Here is an 18337-nt window from a genome sequence, read left to right on the forward strand (position 1 = left end):
GGAAGGAATTGTCCCCAAGCGGCCCCAACCTTCCCCAGGAAACCCCCAACCAATGCGCACACACGCTCCACACACACACACACACACACACACACACACACACACACACACACACACACACACACACACACACACACACACACACACACACACACACACACACACACACACACACACACACACACACACACACACACACACCATACCTGCCATTCTCTGCATTCCTCATGGCTGGAGAGCTCAAATAACGTGATGGCATTGTAGAGCTGCCAGAACTGGAGAGAGGGGAGACAGGCACTGCTCAGCCCACCGGAGTCCCCCGGAGACCCACGTGGGAAAGCCCAGGGAGAGCGCCAAGCCCCCCAGCTTCTGGTGTCAACTGCCCCTGAGACACTGACAACCCCCCAAAATGAAACTGGGGCACCCCGCCTGGGGCTGGGCGTGCTGGTGCCGAGGGCCAATGCCGGCTCTTGCCTTTGGCATCCCTGGACACTGGGGCCGTCCCAGCCCCAGGACCCCGTGGGGGCCAGCTCGGGGATGGCTGGTGAGAGAGGGAGAGCCCTGAAGACCTTCTGTTCCCGGGAGGTCTGCCCAGTGTAGGGGACACCCACAAACGCCAGGGGGACTCACGTGGCCACAGAACAGGAAGGGCAGAAGGAAGGTGAGGCCTCGCCACATCCAGGACTGAAATCCTTCTGTGGAGAGGAAGGAGGGAGCGAAGCGCCCGTGTGAGGTGGCCCAGGCATGCCAGTCACTCTGAGCTTAGCCAGGTTCAAACGCACGGGTGGGGGAGGGGCGCAGCCCTCACCTCCTCCAGGTGGGTGAGCGCTCACTAGGAAAGTAACCAAGGAAAAAACATGCAGAACACCTGCCACCAGGCCTGACTGCCCTCACGCCTCAAGTCACCATGAACCAAGTGGGCTGACACCTCTTACACAACACTGATGTGCCGGCACGAGGTTTCTAATAATTTCTTTAATTTGCACGGGATTTTGCATTTTATAATTGGCTTTTGCATGCATCACTTCAGTTGAGTCTTGATGAAATAGAGCCTACTGTGCAGAGTAATTCGATGGAAATGACCATCTTAAAAGATAGAAGATTTTTATTAGCCACACTTTTCCCTGAAAGTTTAGATGAGGAGTCTCCGAGTTTTCCTAACGGGGCACCCGCCTTGCTGAGTGAAAGTTAAGCACACATAAATTGCGTTAAGTGTAAAAACACTAGACTAAGATTATGTACATGATAAAACACAGACAAAAAATATCCATTTAAAAAGAAGCTAGAGGCCAGCATCCAGGGCCTGGCCCACAGCTGGTCTCGCACTTGTCAACTGAAATGGAATCCCACGACGAATTATGAAAAGCAACTGTATTAGTGTATATATGTCAAACCAAAGGAAAAAGAAGAAAAGCAACCAGGGTGAGGTTGGCAGACTGGCTTTGCGTGTGGCAGGTCTTGTCAGGTTCTTACTGGCACCTGTCCCCAGTGAGGAGTGCAGGGCGAGGTCTGGGGGAGCAGGGAGGGCCGGTGCTTGTCCCTCCACCCCCCTGGCTAGGCTACTCACCCACCGTGAGGTCCAGGTGATTCCTCTCCCCTAGGGCCCGCAGCCGGTAGAGGCAGCCCCTCTGGTAATAATATTGCAGGAACTGGACACAGCCTGCAGGGGGAGCACAGCACCCAGCTCAGGAACTGGAAGACCCAGCGACACCTCCACTGCAGGCTGGCAGGTCTCCACTGCCCGGAGGGTACAACCTCCTCCCACCCCCAAAACACACACACACACACACACACACACAACCTCCTCCCACCCCCAAAACACACACACACACACACACACACACACACACACAACCTCCTCCCACCCCCAAAACACACACACACACACACACACACACACGTCTGAACCTGCTTTTATTCCTTCCAAGAGAGCTCAGGTTATCTGAGACTGCAACTAAGCCCCATCTAGGCTAGAAACTTCTGGAGCTTTCCTAGGCATGCAGTCGGCACTCATCAGATGCTTGCTGGAACGGTGGCACCATGCTGGGAGCTGTGTGCTCCCAGCACCAAGACATGAAAGAGACAGTTCCATACAATGGGGTACTTTGTAGTCACTAAAAATTAAGGAGGCAGAATTCCGTGGTGACATGGAAAAATACCCATGATAATTGTTAATAGAATATAAACTAGTTTATAAACAAAGCTAAGTAGAGGGCTCCCATGTTTGGAGACTATACATAACGCAGTATATGTGTATATATATATTTATGAATAAAAATGTTTGAAAGGACATAGATCGATTAACACCCTAAGGATGGAATTATATGTAATTTTCCTTCTTGGCTTATGTTTGTATTTGCCTGTAAGCAGGGTTTTATTTAAAAATTAAATTGTATTTTTTGAATAGGTAATATGTACTTGGCATAATATTTAAGGGGAACAAACAGGTACTTGGTGAAAAGTAAAACTCTCTGCCTGTCCGCCAACTATCCAATTTCTGCTTCTCAGAGGTAACCCCTCACTGTATATAAATCCGGAGCTATTCTTAAATGAGAAAAAGAACATAAATTTCCATTTTGAGGAAAACAGAGTTAGTGCCCCCAACACCCCTCAGTTCCTGAAGGGTACAACTGGCCCAGTTCTGATCCAGGGAAGAAAAAGGCAGTGACTTGGACTTCCCTGGCCGTCCAGTGGTTAAGACGCTGTGCTTCCAATGCAGGGGGCACGGGTTTGATCCCTGGTTGGGGAACTAAGATCCCACATGCTGCGCAGTGTGGCCAAAAAAAAAAAAAAAGAAAAGAAAAGAAAAAGGCAGTGGCTGGAGACCCAGGGTGTGGGTGTGGGTCAGACATTGCTGTCTTAAGGCCAGGGGCTGGGCGGTAGGATGGAGTTGATGGGGGGTGGATGGCTCCTTCTGGATTTCTGGGACCCTCCCCTGTCCCCGGCCGACCAGGGACTTCCCCCAGTCTCACCTCCCTTCCACACAAGACACACCATTCACAAAACAGCCTCCATCGGTGAAAGCCACACCAAGCCTCCTCCCCTGAATCCGAGCAAGAGACACTCACTCTGAAAAATGGAGAACGCTAAAAACTGATCGCGAAACTTCTGATAAATTAGTCCGTTAGGCCTGCAGAGAAGTGGGGGAAAAGCAAAGATGAGCCCCCGCTCTGAAATCATTTGTTCATCCCCACCCCATCTCTGTTCCAACCAGAAGAGAAAGAAGATTTAAAACCCAGTTCTACCTTTATTGCCATGTCCCTGGGGCTGGACCAGGTAATTTCCATCACTGCTTTAATCCATTCTACAGCCAGGGGAGTGCAGGTAGGCATCTGGAAGCCTAAACTCCCACCGATTCCCCCTAACCCTCCATCAGTCACAGCCTTGTCCCTGTGCTTGTTTTGTCCAGACTTGCTTGCTGTCACCCCGGCCAGGAGGCAGACAGGACGTTCCTCGGAGAAGTCCCCAGCCGACTTGGGGTGTCCCTGCAGCCCCGTTGTAAGCTCACGCTTTACTTCATGGCCCAGAAGTCAGGCCATAAGGCCCCTGCATCTGGACCCCTCAGCCACCACCAGTCCTTCATTCACTGGCTCCCTGGGGAGAGTGAGCAGAGGCCCTGGGGCACAGCGGGGGACACTCACCAGGTCAGCATCACTCCAGACAGGAACGTGGACACGTAGTGGTGAGACACCCACCAGCCTTTGATTCTTAAGAGAAAGAAAAGGAGCTCAGGCCGGGAGAGAAACTCAAGTGTCTCCCTGCTTCCCAGCCTGTGTCTGCGGGGTGTGCCCTGTGACCCAGAGACAGCTCCTTGGAGGAAGAAACGTACCCAAGCCAGGACTTCTCCTCTCTGTCCAACGAGATGCACAATCACACAGAGACCCAGAGAGGCATTCGGGCCTCCAGCAGCTTCCCACTACCCTCAGAACACATCCCTAACCTCCTCATGACCCCAAGCCCCGCCTCCCCGTCCCCTCTCCCCCCACCCTAAGAGGCTCCAAGCATCCTTTTCTTTGAATCTGCCAGGCCCATTGCTACCTTGGGCCTATTATGGGCTGAATTGTTCCCCCCACCAAATTCCTACGTTGAAGTCCTAACCCCAGTACCTTAAAATGTGACTATATTTGGAGACAGGGCCTTTAAAGAGGTAATTAAGGTTAAATGAGGTCATGAGGATGGGGCCCTAATCCAACAGGGCTGGTGTCCTTAGAAGCAGAGGAAGAGACGCCAGCGGTGTGCCTGCTCACAGGGCAAAGGCCACGTGAAGACGCAGTGGCCATCTGCAAGCCAAGGAGCGGCAACCCTGCTGGCACCTTGATCTTGACTTCTAGCCTCCAGAGTTGTGAGAAAATACATTTTTGTTGTTCCAAGGCCCTTAGTCTATGGTATCTTTTCATCGCAGCCCGAGCAGACTAACAAGGTCTTCGAACTTGTTGTCCTCTCTGCTCCAAGACCTTGGCCTGCCTGGCTCCTGGTCCAAGTTCAAATTTCGGACCAACTGTCACCTCCTCCAAGAGGCCTTCCCTGACCACCTTCTCTAAAACAGCTAGACAGGGGCAGGACAGGAATAAAGATGCAGACGTAGAGAATGGACTTGAGGACACGGGGAGGGGGAAGGGTAAGCTGGGACGAAGTGAGAGAGTGGCATGGACATATATACACGACCAAATGTAAAATCGATAGCTAGTGGGAAGCAGCACAGGGAGATCAGCGCGGTGCTTTGTGACCACCTAGAGGGGTGGGATAGGGAGGGTGGGAGGGAGGTGCAAGAGGGAGGAGATATGGGGATATATGTATACGTATAACTGATTCACTATGTTATAAAGCAGAAACTAACACACCATTGTAAAGCAATTATACTCCAATAAAGATGTTAAAAATAAATAAATAAAACAGCTAGACAGCCCCGCTCTGGAACACATTACCCTGCTTCATTTTCTTCATGGTGCTTGCGCTATCTGAAATTATTTTCTTCTCACTTGTTTCCTGAACCCCGTTCCCTGCTCAAAAGAGCAGGGAGTTTGTCTGTTCATCTCTGACACCTGGCTCAGAGCAGGTGCTCAATAAGCGTGTTGAATAAACACAGAACACTCGCACACATTTATGCAGAGCTGTAGCTACCTACGTTACCCCACACAGATGCAGAGGGACAGCAGACTGTACACGCCGCATCTCGCACCATCCCAGACGCAGCTTCTCCCTGGGAGCCCCGTGCCCTAGGCTCATCTCTCCTCCGTCTACAGCAGGCCCTCGCCCCAGTCAGTCCAGAAGCTGCGGGACTCGTGCTGTCAGAGCCCAGCGCTCCCCCGGCTCGGGGTTCTCACTCCACAGCAGGACAGGGAGCCTGGCTGTCACCCCCCTCCACAGTGTCACAGGCAGCCCTTATTCTTCGAGGTCCCCGAGTGTGTTTCAGGCCTCTGCTGGGCTCCCCGGCCCCTCTCCAGGAGCTCAGTTATCGGAACATGGTGTGGCAGCAATCTGCTCTGTCAAATGCACCCTGGGATGCCAGCAATTGGGACCCCCGAGGCATCCACGTGGGAGTAGCACTCAACCTTCGTCTTTCCAGAACTCTCTCGGGAGAGAACTGGAGCGGAGCCAAGTGGGGAGATGGGGTCCAGGGCGCTCCTGCTCACCAAATGGTGGCACCTGAGGATCTGCTGGTTTGGGGGACGAGCTGCTGGATTAGACTTTCTTTGGAACTGAAATCATCCTGCAACTTGCTTTCTTGTCTCGACTCCCAGGCAGCTATCTGTGGACCTGTCACTGACTTCTTAAATGCGACACGACATTTCAGGATGTGGCTCTGCTGTTCCTGAAATGTTGCTATCGTCCTCCACGCTGCCACGACATCCTGTGGAAGCCCCCCGTGTGATGACGCTCTTTCTCCAAGGCGGCTACCAGGAAGTACGCAGGATGGCCGGGTCAGTGGGCACGTGCATGGTTACTTCTCAAATTACCCTCCAAAACAGCTATCCCCATTTACACTCCCATCCTCAGTAGAGCCTATCGAGCTCCCCAAACCCTCACCAGAGCTGGACACCCAATTTTAAAATTTCTCCCAGTCTTATTATGTGACAATGGGTGTGTCATGGAGGTTTTAATCTGCTTTGTCCTAATAGGTGGATTTGACTGCTCTTAAAAACCTTCCAACCCGAACACAGACATCATAAAAGCAGGAACAGCATCTTACCCCCCTCTTCTCTCTGCAGCCCTTCAACAGTTCTGGTCATTAAAATAAAAAGAAAGAAAGAAATGAAAGGGACCTCCCTGGCGGTCCAGTGGTTAAGACTCTGCTTCCAATGCAGGGGGCCTGGGTTCGATCCCTAGTCAAGGAACTAAGATCCCACATGCTGCAGGGTGTGGCCAAAAAAAAAAAAAGAGTAAGTTTTGGCCATAAATTGGGTGTTAAGGCAATGGCCTGTGGATGCTTGAGGGGTTGTGGTGAGGAACAAGGTTTTAGGTGGGTCTTTATTCCCAGCGCTAACAGCATCAGGTAAACAGAAATGCTGAAATGAAAAAAGTGGCGTCCAGGAGGTGCAGCTGGTCTAAATGCCACCAGCACAGAGGTGATAGGAGACTGATGCAGGTGCCACGTGAGTTCACGGGACAGGAAGAGACATCCGTCCACTTCTTTGTTCCCAGTCTCCCCTTCCCCGTGTCCCCGTCTTGCCCGTTAAGAGTCTACAATGACCCCTGGCTCTAATTTTCTGACTGAAAACACAGTTGGCCCCATCCTTAGACTTTCAGCTTGAAGAGCTACCAAGAAGGCTCTGCAAGCCCTGGAGGCCTGGCAAGCCCCACTGTCCTTTGTCCTACCCCGCAAAGGTCCCTTGAGAAATGCCCTCTCTCTGTACAGGATCGGCTGGAGCCAGACACAGGCTCTGGGCAACAAGCTTGGCTGAGCAGCAGCTTTTAATTTCACAGCTCACTGTGCCCAAAGCCCAGCGCTGACAGATGCCACCAATAAACACAGCTCAGCGGCACTGGGAGAGGCTAAAAATGGCCTCTTCCCCAGCGTGCATTCACCAGCCCCATCGTCCATCTGCACACCCCAGGGCTCTGGGCTGGTTTCGTTCAGATGTGTGTGTTTATATAACAGTTTTACTGTGATGTCATTCAGACACTGTACAATTCACCCATTTAAAGTATACAACTCAGTGGTTTTCAGTATATTCAGAGAGTTGTGCAAACATGACCACAGTCAGTTTTAGGACATTTTGTATCACCCCAGAAAGAAAGCTGCACCCGTTAGCAGTCACCCTCTGGGCCCGTTCTGCCACAGAAATGAAGCCTGCAGGAGCTTGTGGGCTTTTTAAATGAGCGGACAGTAGATGCCCCAGGAAGGGTGGCACGCTGCGTGGCCAGAAGGTAGGGACAGCAAGTCCTGGTATCCAGGGACTGCCTGGAGAGCTCCCTTCAGGACACTTCAGCCATGTTTGCATGTGTGCATAAGACATGGGCACCAGTCACTATTCAACCCCTGGCTGTTTCTGGCTTTGAGCTTCGGGTCAATCTGGGCGGCTGGGGGAATGGCTTCCACACGGAGGCGCCCTCTTGCCCCTGCCACCCCTACACCTCTGTATCCTAGGCAAGGCCCTTAGAAAAACCCATCAGATCTAGGCATTGGTGGGTTGGCTTGCCAGAAAAGCCAACATGATTCCTGATTCATTATGCATTCTGGCCCAGAACTACGGCAGAGGACATCTGTTTTGCCTGCCTGTCAATCACTCCCTATTCTGGTTCTCCCCCTTATCGGTCCTTCGGGGAATCACCTCACCCCCACACTCAGTCTGGGTGGCTCAGTGGAGTTAAGATAACTGGGCACATCGCCCAGAGCCAGCCAATCAGGGCTCCGCATCCCTCCAGCCACAGTGATTGGGGCAGGGATGAGCATGTGACCTGCACCTAGCCAATTGGAAGTCTGTCTCAAGATCGCCCCTAGGCCCGTAGAGGAAAGATGCTCTTTCCTCTCGGACTGCTGATCTGGTAGGATGCTGGCCTGGGCTGCTGGGAGCCAGTGAAGGAGATGACGGAATGAGGAGAAGGAGGGGGGCTGTTACATTGTTGAGCCCTTCTGACCTCCCTGAACTATGTGTATGCTCCCATAAATACCCCCCATGTTTACTCCTATCAGGTGGTTTTCTGTCATTTACAAAATTTGCAAGGGAGGGTGACTTGCTTTATTACACTAACTGAGCTAATGGGCTACATCTCACATGGGAAGCATCAGACACAAACCAAGGGTGGCTCCAGCCCATGATGAGGGGCATCCTCCCCACACCCCACCTCTCCAGGCCTTCTTCCCCCAGTACACCCCTAATTCAGGTCTCGGATGCAACTGGGAACAGGACGAAAAAGGCCCCGTCAGGCCAAAACTTGGGCAGCAAGCCTCCAGGAAACCCATATGGCTCAGTTCCAGCTGTCTTTCGAACACGGGTATGGCCCCAATGACCTTCCCTCATCGCAGAGCTTGGGTTCAATTCATTTCTACATAGACCCTGGGGTGTTTACTGGGTACCAACTGTGAGCTCCAGAGCTAGCCCTGAGACGCTTCAGAAATGAGAAAGGTAGTATTCATACCAATCTGGACCCACTCCCTCTTCCTCACTGTGCTTTCTTGAAAGGGTTTCTTAGCTATTCCCTAATAAGGGCCAAGTGTGAGGGGAAACCTCACAGGCATCTCCCTTGCCCGCCCCCAGGAGAGAAATCAGCTCTGAGAAGGAGCTGGGGGAGGCTGGAAGCTAAATACCCAACAGATGTTGAGGATGAGTCACAGGTTTTTAATCACCCAGATTCCATCCACCTGCCATGCCTCCCTCCCCCACAAACTGGCCACAACTCCCATAGTCATTCCAGAAAACGAGACACCTTTACAGGCCCACCCCACTCATTCCACACTCCCCACCACCAACACATCTGTTGTCCCATCAGAGCACAAGCCCTAGGGAGGCCCCAGAAAAGGCCCCATGAAAGTGTCAGGAAAGTGAGGTGGCTTTGGAACCCCCCTTTCCCCCTTCAGCCCTCCTCCCTGTTTTCCGGGTGTGCCCCACACTTGCAGGCACCTCCACTCAGTCCTGCTCCCTCCTCTCGGGGAACCATCCCCCATCCACATCCACAGAAAAAAGTGACCAGGGTAACTCTTACTAAAGTGTTAGTGACTGTTAGAGATGTAGCATGTCCCTGAACACTCTTAATATGAGTCCAGCAGAAGGAGGAAACTCTAAGGCCAACAGCAAGCCCAGGGATGCACAAAGAGAATTAGTAACAAGAAAGCCTGGCCCATTGTCCTGGGCCCATTTCCCCACTATGTACTACTCTGAGTCCCCTCCGACCCCACCCAAAAGCTGGAAGATGCTATTCACTAAAATTAAGGAAAACTACAAATGTTATTTATTTGGTAAGATTTTCCACTTCAGTGTTTCCCAAAGCATGGGGCATGTACCACCAAGTTTTGGATGGTACCTGAGTGTAACACAAGATGATACTGAATCACGTGGTGAGAAGTCATGTTTTCTGTTCTTTCCATTCTCCTGATTAAGTCAAGGAGAGAGTCTCAGTTAAATGCTAGGACACCTTTAATGCCTCTCGAGATATGCTAATCTCCCTTTTTACACACATACACACGCTTAAGAGAAATAGCAGGCCTCAGGTTCAGAGCCTTCAGGAAGCAAGATTATTGGCTTCAATAAGTTAGACAATGAAAACGAAAATCTCTTTTTACACTATTTCCTCTTTCCTGCAATTGATGCTGGTTTTCCACGTATGGTGGTGAAATAGTTTCCTTTTAAAATAAATTAATGTTTATTTAAGTAGAAAAAAAAAGGAAGGATGGATTTAAAATGTGAGAAAATTATCATCCAGGTGATATTGGACATGGTAAAAATGGTGTGCATGGGACAAGAATGAATGCAGTTTGAGAAACACTGATCTTTTCTAAAGGGCTACATGCTACAGGGCTGCATACCTAAGAACTGCTGTTCCCCTGGTCCTTACCTCTTGGCTCTACGTTCGGGGTAAGGCCCGGCAGGGCAGGGATATGCCATAAGAGACCACTGGGCAGAGAAGTAAGATGGTGGCAAATTATTTGGGGGTTTGGCAAACACCCCAATCTTAAACACACAGCTCCTGGCCGTTCCTTACCAGCCCCAAGGAAGGAGGAAGTGGGGAGGGGTGGGAGGTTGTTACTTTTTGTTTCAGGAAAAACAGGGACAAGCATGGTGTGCAGAAGTTCAAATGGACAACCCCAAAAGGCATCAGACCTGTGGAAAATGGGTCCTGCAAGTGGCAAGTCGTGGATCTTAACTCAGTCCCGAGACTCTCATTGCCCTGTGAGAGGACCATCCACTTTTCTCACCAGAATCCATTCAACCTTCTGGTGACAGTACCCTGATTTTCCTCTGGGAAACCATTCCTCTCCTGACACTCAGCTTCTAGGCTTTCATTGAGAGCCCTGGGGGTGGGCACAAGGCTCACAACCAGCCAATCACAGCAGCGCATTCTCTGGCCACAGCGATTGGTTCAGAGATGGGCACGTGATCCGTGAGTGCCAGTAGGACCCAGTGAGACTCTTGGAAGAGAGGAACGTGCCCTATTTTGCTGGGAATGCTAGAAATAAAGATGTGAGCCTGGAGCTGCTGGGGGCTCCTACCTGGAATCTGAGAATAAAAACAGCACAGTAGAAGGCATAGGTGAGAGACAGAGAGAAACTGGGTCCTGATGACATTGTCTGAACACCTGGATTAAGCCTTACCTGAAGTCAGTGCCAATGGACCCATTCCTTGATATGAGAATATAAATTTCCTACTGCGTTAAGAAGTACATTTGAGTTAGGGTTTCTTGTAAGCAAGAGACTGAGCACAGCAGATGAGGTGCAGCAGCCGATACCGTTTTCCTCCTCCCTGGATCTGAATGGTCATGAATACCCCACCCCCACAAGGAGGAAGGGAACGCAAGGCGAGGGTGACAGCCCTCACCTCCATGACAGATTTCCCTTTGACTCCCCCATACCCCCCACAAAGCTGGGCCCCCAATTACCTCGAGCCGTTGCTGATGAGAATACTCTCCCGAATCGTCAGGGTGCAGTAATACCATACCAGCAGGAAGTTAAAGACTTCGTCTGTCACCCTGGCATAGAGAAACAGCGCCCGGGAGGGGGGGCAGGCATGAGAACCAGGGACAGCTATCCCCGCCACCACAGCTGGACAGCAAACCCGGATGAGAACTGCCCACAGAGGCATGCCTCCAGAAACCCCCAGTGACCCCGGGAAGGCTGCGGCGTGTCTTCTCTCCACCTAGAATGCCCATCCCCCCGCTCACCTTTCTACATGAATCCTACCCGCCCTTAAGGTTCTAGCTGAGGTTTTCCCTCCTTCCTTGACCGCTCAGCCCACGACAACCTGTTTCCCTTCTAAATTTGACATCTGTCTGATATGAAATTTCTGGTGGGATGACAAGAGAAGGACTTTAAGCCGGAAACCTAATTTGTAATTTTAAACTATCTGCAGTGTTAACTTCAGTGTAAACTCTTTCCATCCCCTTAAACCGTCTGTAAACTTTGCTGCACGTACAAAAAGATGAACTTAAGAACTCCCTGAGCTTCCCTTGTGGAACAGTGGTTAAGAATCCTTCTGCCAGGGGTTTCCCTGGTGGCACAGTGGTTGAGAGTCCGCCTGCCGACGCAGGGGACGCGGGTTCGTGCCCCGGTCTGGGAAGATCCCACATGCCACGCAGCGGCTGGGCCCGTGAGCCATGGCCGCTGAGCCTGCGTGTCCGGAGCCTGTGCTCCGCAACGGGAGAGGCCATGGCGGTGAGAGGCCCGCGTATCGCAAAAAAAAAAAAAAAAAAAGAATCCTTCTGCCAATGCAGGGGACACGGGTTCGAGCCCTGGTGCAGGAAGATCCCACATGCCGCGGAGCAACTAAGCCTGTGCGCCACAACTACTGCGCCTGCGTGCTGCAACTACTGAAGCCCGCGTGCCTAGAGCCCGTGCTCCGCAACAAGAGAAGCCACTGACTGCAATGAGAAGTCCGCGCACCGCAACGAAGAGTAGCCCCCACTCGCCACAACGAGAGAAAGCCCGCATGCAGCAGTGAAGACCCAACACAGCCAAAAATAAAATAAATAAATAAACTTAAAAAAAAAACCTGCCTCCTCTACGATGGGCAGAACAGGCCTTAAAGGCAGGCAGAACATGGCAGCTAGAGTCGTGCTGTGCCCTGGTCAGAGGGGAGAGCCTTACACACGCTGTGCATGACCTTGACTGGCCTCAACTTTGCCATCTGTACAATGGGAAGGCTGACCCCTCCATGAGCATTCCTGGGTGAAGGATCCTGGGAAAGAGCCAGCAACAGACAGCCCCTCAGAGGGCTCCCCCACCACTGGCTCTCTCTGATGGGCCCTTGATAAAGACTCTATCTTTGACCCCAACAGGAAGCAGCTCTGTACCTCCTGGTGTCACACGGATCCATTTGTCATGGGAACAGAAATGACTGCATGGGGAGGGAGAACACCCCCGATCTCCTCCATTCTATCCCTGAACTGGGAGATCCTTTTCCCCAACTACAAATGCCCTGGGAGGGAAATGGGAGGATACAACTTTAACAATAATAAAAAACTCTCCCAGGCTTCCCTGGTGGCACAGTGGTTGAGAGTCCGCCTGCCGATGCAGGGGACACGGGTTCGTGCCCTGGTCCGGGAGGATCCCACATGCCGCGGAGCGGCTGGGCCCGTGAGCCATGGCCGCTGAGCCTGCGTGTCCGGAGCCTGTGCTCCGCAACGGGAGAGGCCACAGCAGTGAGAGGCCCTCATACCGCAAAAAAAAAAAAAAAAAAAAACCTCTCCCAAACTGTGGGAGAGTTTGGGAGAAGGAAGCTGAGATTCTCCTAATTACTTAAATGTGTCAAGTCCCCAAAGAAGAGATGATATTTGAGTAGGGCCTTGAAGGTTAAATATATGGAAATGTGCTTTCATTAGTGTTGATAATAACTAAATTTGACCTGTTGAAATGGACACTTGTACCTATTATGCTCACTTATATTGTTCCACTGTTTAGTTATTATTTACTTATTTATTTTTTATCTTTTGGCCATGCCGTGTGAGGCATGTGGGATCTTAATTCCCTGACCAGGGGTCGAACCTGCGTGCCCTGCATTGCAAGTGTGGAGTCCTAACCACTGGACCGCCAGGGAAGTCCCATGTTCCGCTTTTTATTTTGTAGACAATTATAGCGTAAATGCTACATATTGCATAAATGTGTATATTCAAATATCTGTTTAAATCTTAGACCAAATAATCAATTTGATATACTAAATGCTATCTTTAAAAAAGACATTGGAAGGCGTCTTTTAAGCTATGTGACCCTGTTTCATGGTCACAGATGACAGACTCTCAGCCCCGCTGAACCACTGCCTGCAGAGGCAGTCTCGGGAGGGTCAGGAACAGACGCTGGAGACACGGGGCCCGAGTTCCAATCCAGACGCTGCCTCGTCCCAGCTGTGGGACGAAGGACAAGTCAGTGATTCTCCTGTGCCATCACTTCCGCATCTGTAAAGTGGGGAGAGTCACAGCACCTCCCGGGTAAGCTGCTGTGAGCATCAGCTGAATTTAGAACAGTGCCTGCAGCCTAGGAAGAGCTATGGATGTCCCGTCATAATAATTTTGGAAGCACCACAGAGCGTCCAGAGTCCAAGCAATGAGTCTCACATGCCTAACTCTGAGGAAATCAAAGGCCTACTTGACTTGAACAGGAAACGGGGGAGCGAAGACGGCCTCCCACTGCAGAGGGTCACTTAGATATCTCCAGACAGGAGGCAGCCCCCCAAGCGAGCGGAGGTGACCAGCGTATTTTCCACTGGTCCCTTCCTATATCGGTAAAGAGAGGAGTGAAAATAGTTTTATGGCCCTGGCACATTAGGGACTTGCTTGAGGTGCTGGTCTCGGTCTGCTCTGCCGAAGTGTTTGAGTTTCCTGTTGCTGTTGTAACAAATGAGCACATACTTAGTGGCTTAAAGGAACTCGTTTATTCTATTACAGTCCTGGAGGTCAGAGTCTGAAATAGGTCATCAGATCAGAGCTGTGTTCCTCCTGGAGGTTCTAGGAGAGAATCCATTTCCTTGCCTTTTCCAGCTTCCAGAGGCCGCCCGCGTTTCCCTGTCTCATGGCCTCACATCACTCTGACCCTGACCCTCCTACCTCCCACTTATTAGGACCCTTGTGATTACACTGGGTCGCCCGGATAATCCAGGATAATCTCCCCATCTCAAGATTCTTAACTGAATCATCTGCAAAGATCTTCTGCCATGTAGGGTCACGCGTTCGCAGGTTCTGAGGACTGAACACGCACATCTTTGGGGACTGTTATTCAGACTGACACACTAGGCGAGCATTAACTACTGGGAACTTACAACGTTGCAGGCATTTTACGTGGATGATCTCTCTGGACCCTTGAACAACCCCACAGGGCTGGCTCTCATGGCAGGTGCGTGTACCCCACCCATTCCCATCTGCATGGCTTCCAACAGCCAGAACATGCAACTCCTGGTGTGCCTAGGGGCTTCCTCAGGCCACCAGAGCTCACCCTGCTGGTGCCAGAGGCAGATCAGGAGGGCAGGGGGATTAACACTCTCTCGGAGTCAATCCTTCCTAGACTGACAGCAGTCGGAGGATAAATACCACCTGCTCCCTCGCCCCTCGGGTGGGTTAACTGAGACACATCCTTCGCTCTCCCACAGTTCCCCAGCAGCACTGAACTCCAGGTGCCCACAGGATAACCCTTCCTTGTCTCACTTCCATTCTCCTACCAGTGTTTCCTAGGATCACCTCCCAAATAAACTATTGGCACTCAAATGCTTGTCTTGGGGGGGTGGTTTCTTCTGGGGGAACCCAAACTACTTCCCATTTTACAGATGAGGAAACTGAGGTTCAGAGATGAGCTGCCCATCCAGGCCCCCACGCCTGCCCTATTTTTAACCCACAGAAGGTGTAGTAGGCTAAACAGTGTTCCCCCCACCAAATTCATATCCACCCAGAACCTCAGAATATGACCTTATTTTGAAATAGGATCTTTGTAAATGTAATTTAGTTAAGATGAGGTCATACTGGGTTACTTTTTCTTTTTTTTTTTGGCCATGCCGCACGGCTTGCAGGATCTTAGTTCCCCGACCAGAGATTGAACCCGGGCCCTCGGCAGTGAAAGCGTGTTATCTTAACCACTGGACCGCCAGGAAATTCCCGAGGTCATACCGGGTTAGGGTGAGCCCTAAATCCAATGACTGTGTCCTCATTAGAAGACCATGAGAGAGACACAGGGAAGATAGCCATGTGACGACGGAGGCAGAGGCTGGAGCGAAACAGTCTTAAACCAAGGGAACGCCAAGGACTGCCGGTCACCATCAGAAGCTGGGAGAGGCAAAGGAGGATCCTCCCCTAGAGCCTTCGGGGCGAGCACGGCCCTGCCAACCGTGATTTCAACCTTGATTTCAGCCTTCTGGCCTCCAGAACTGTGAGAAAATATATTTCCATTGTTCTAAGCCACGAAGCTTGTGGTGCCTTGTTACGACAGCCCCAGGAAATGAATACAGAAAGGGATGGGAGACATGGAAATGCCAGGCCCTCAGTGAGCCTTAGATCTGGACAACGCACCACAGGTTTGTCCTTTGACGGCCCTAGAGGCCCCAGGGCAAGGAAATCTGGTTGCACATCAAGAATTTCTACCCCTTCCAGGGGGCATGTGAACAGGCATTACTGGCGTGAGCAGCCTTTGCCCTCCAGGGACATGGGCCAGGCCTGAGGCAGCGGGCAGGCACGGGCCCAGGGCCTGAGAGAGCCTTTGTTTGGACACTCAAGTGGGCAGACCAGCAACTGGACTCCCAGCCAAGCGCCTGTCAGGAAATAAACCCTTGACACGTGGGCCAAATGCCCAAGCCACACTTGGGGAGAAAAGCCAGGGCCGGAGAGAGGATCGAAACCCCCAGGGCAGCGCAGCCTCAGCTCACTGGCCTCGTCCTACACGAACAGAGCAGCCGGCACTCTCAACCACAACGCTGGGTGCCAGGCGCTGGGCAGAGCCACGCACGGTGTTCACACACCGAATTGTCATGACAACCCAGGGAGGCAGGGCCTCGTGTCACCCTTGTTTTCCAGGTGGGGAGACTGAGGCATCCAGAGGAAGCTGCCCATGGCAACAGCCAGTAAGTTTCAAAGCCAGGATTCAAACACAGGCAGTCTGTGGTCCATCTATTTCTTTTTCTTTTCTTCCTTTAATTTTCTTCCTTCCTTCCTTCCTTCCTCTTCCTTTCTCCCCACCCTATCCCCCACTGCCTTTCTCTTTGTAATTGAGATATAATTCACATACCATAAAATTCACCCTTTTAAAGTATACAACTCAATGGCTTTCAGTATATTAACAGAGTTGTGCACCCATCACCACTATCTAATTCCAGAACATTCTCACCACTCCAAAATAAAAACCCCTGTCGCCCTTAGCAGTCACTCACTCCCCGTTTCCCTTCCCCCCAGCCTCTGACAACCACTAATCTGTTTTCTGTCTCTATGGTATTTGCCTATTCTGGACATTTCATATGAATGGGTTCATATTGTAAGTGACCTTTCGCATCTGGCTTCTTTCACTCAGCATCATGTTTCCAAGATTCATCCATGTTATAGCACGTGTCAGTACTTCACTCCTTTTTGTGGTCAAACAGTATTACATTGTATGGGTGGTCCACTTGGGCTTTCTTAACTACTACATTAAAAGGTCGCTTCAGCAGCCGTTTAGTAGATACTTGTTGGACAGATGTAGGGCGGACAGGACTGCTATTTCCCATAAGAAATGGTCCTTCCTGGGCTTCCCTGGTGGCGCAGTGGTTAAGAACCCGTCTGCCAATGCAGGGGACACGGGTTTGAGCCCTGGGCCGGGAAGATCCCACATGCTGCGGAGCAACTAAGCCCGTGCACCCCAACTACTGAGCCTGCGCTCTACAGCCTGTGAACCACAACTACTGAAGCCTATGCGCCTAGAGCCTGTGCGCCACAACAAGAGAAGCCACCGCAATGAGAAGCCCGCGCGCCGCAACGAAGAGTAGCCCCCGCTCACCGCAACTAGAGAAAGCCCACACGCAGCAACGAAGACCCAACGCAGCCAAAAATAAATAAATAAATTTAAAATTTTTTTAAATGAAAGAAAAAAAAAGAAACAGTCCTTCTTTACCCTACACCTTATCACACCAAATGCTGTAGATGCAAGAGAGACCTTGGATCCCTCTCTCATGGCCCTCCTCACTCCCGTATGCCCCCACACACACACCACCACACCCCCCATCACCTGTAGTGAAGGACAAATCGACACGCCACAGCACCCAGGAGCAGGATGATGGTCAGGTAGAGCTTGAACTTCTCATACTCATCCTTGTAGGCAAATCTGCAGTGACAGACACCCCCAGGAAAGGTCACATAACTATAGCCCACCTCGGGGAAGGACCCTGACCCCATCAGATCCTTGACTTGCTGATCACACTAAGGGAGAGCCTTTCAATTAACGGTGATAATTAATTAGGGAAAGAGGGCCAGTGTGCAAAGCTTCCATGTCCCTGGACTCCTGGTTTAAGGTTCCAAGCCTGTGATGGGCAGGAAGCAGAGACAGGGGCTCCTCTCCCAACCAGCTACTTCAGTGGAAAAGCCACGGCTCCATTTCCCCTGGTAACTGATGGATTTTGGGTGGACAGGACTGGACTGCCTACCTCCCAGGAGGAATGTGTGTGATAAGGTGTGGAACGGAGCAGGGGCCATTTCTCATGGGAAAGTGGCAGTCCTGTCCACCCCAGGTATTGACTCTGTGAAAGGAAGGAAGGAAGTAAACCTCCCCCAGGTGGTCTACCCACTGAGGAAGAGGCCTCAGAGTCTCTTCCAAAAGACCAAAAGCCAGAGTCCCAACTGTGAACGTTTTTTTATTTATGCAAAAATACTAGCTTGGTCCCATTTCTCCTGAGTTGCAAGAGCAAGATGCCTGGATTCTGTAAAGCCAAGTGGAGGGTTGTCTGGGATACTTACTTGGCCTGGTTGCTGAGAAGGGTCACATTCACATTGCCGAGGACCAGATTTAAGTAGAGCCTGGAAGGAAAGACCTGTGAGGGCCACCATGTTAACAGCCCCAGGAGTGGTCCCCAACCAAAAATATCCAAGCTTAATAAGCATAGCACTGAGCACTGGATATTAGAAAATAGAGTGCTAAGCTCAGCAGTAAAAGCCTCACATGGAGCGAGAATGAAAACGATTAAGTAGGGAACATGACAGCTGTGACCTGACCTTCATGATTAACCCATTTCTCCCCATTTCAGCTGGC

The 18337-nt window shown here is 51.2% G+C and overlaps 1 protein-coding gene across 8 annotated transcripts in view; it reads right to left on the reverse strand.

Moving 5' to 3' along the window:
- TMEM120B (transmembrane protein 120B) overlaps nt 1-18337 on the reverse strand; it is a 63796-nt gene that overhangs the window by 4107 nt on the left and 41352 nt on the right. For 6 of the 8 annotated variants that reach the window (XM_060118120.1, XM_060118118.1, XM_060118119.1 and 3 more), the window contains 8 exons: nt 18046-18105; nt 17321-17416; nt 11035-11124; nt 3642-3707; nt 3069-3130; nt 1568-1660; nt 631-695; nt 207-275 (listed from right to left, as the gene is read on the reverse strand). In XM_060118120.1, coding sequence (XP_059974103.1) covers nt 207-275; nt 631-695; nt 1568-1660; nt 3069-3130; nt 3642-3707; nt 11035-11124; nt 17321-17416; nt 18046-18105 — 601 coding nt within the window. Of the gene's footprint in view, nt 1-206; nt 276-375; nt 696-1567; nt 1661-3068; nt 3131-3641; nt 3708-11034; nt 11125-17320; nt 17417-18045; nt 18106-18337 lie in introns of those variants that run through there. The other 2 variants (XM_060118122.1, XM_060118115.1) reach the window with 2 other exon arrangements.

The sequence above is a fragment of the Mesoplodon densirostris genome, chromosome 15 (assembly GCF_025265405.1).
Source record: "Mesoplodon densirostris isolate mMesDen1 chromosome 15, mMesDen1 primary haplotype, whole genome shotgun sequence".
Taxonomy (NCBI): Eukaryota; Metazoa; Chordata; class Mammalia; order Artiodactyla; family Ziphiidae; genus Mesoplodon; species Mesoplodon densirostris.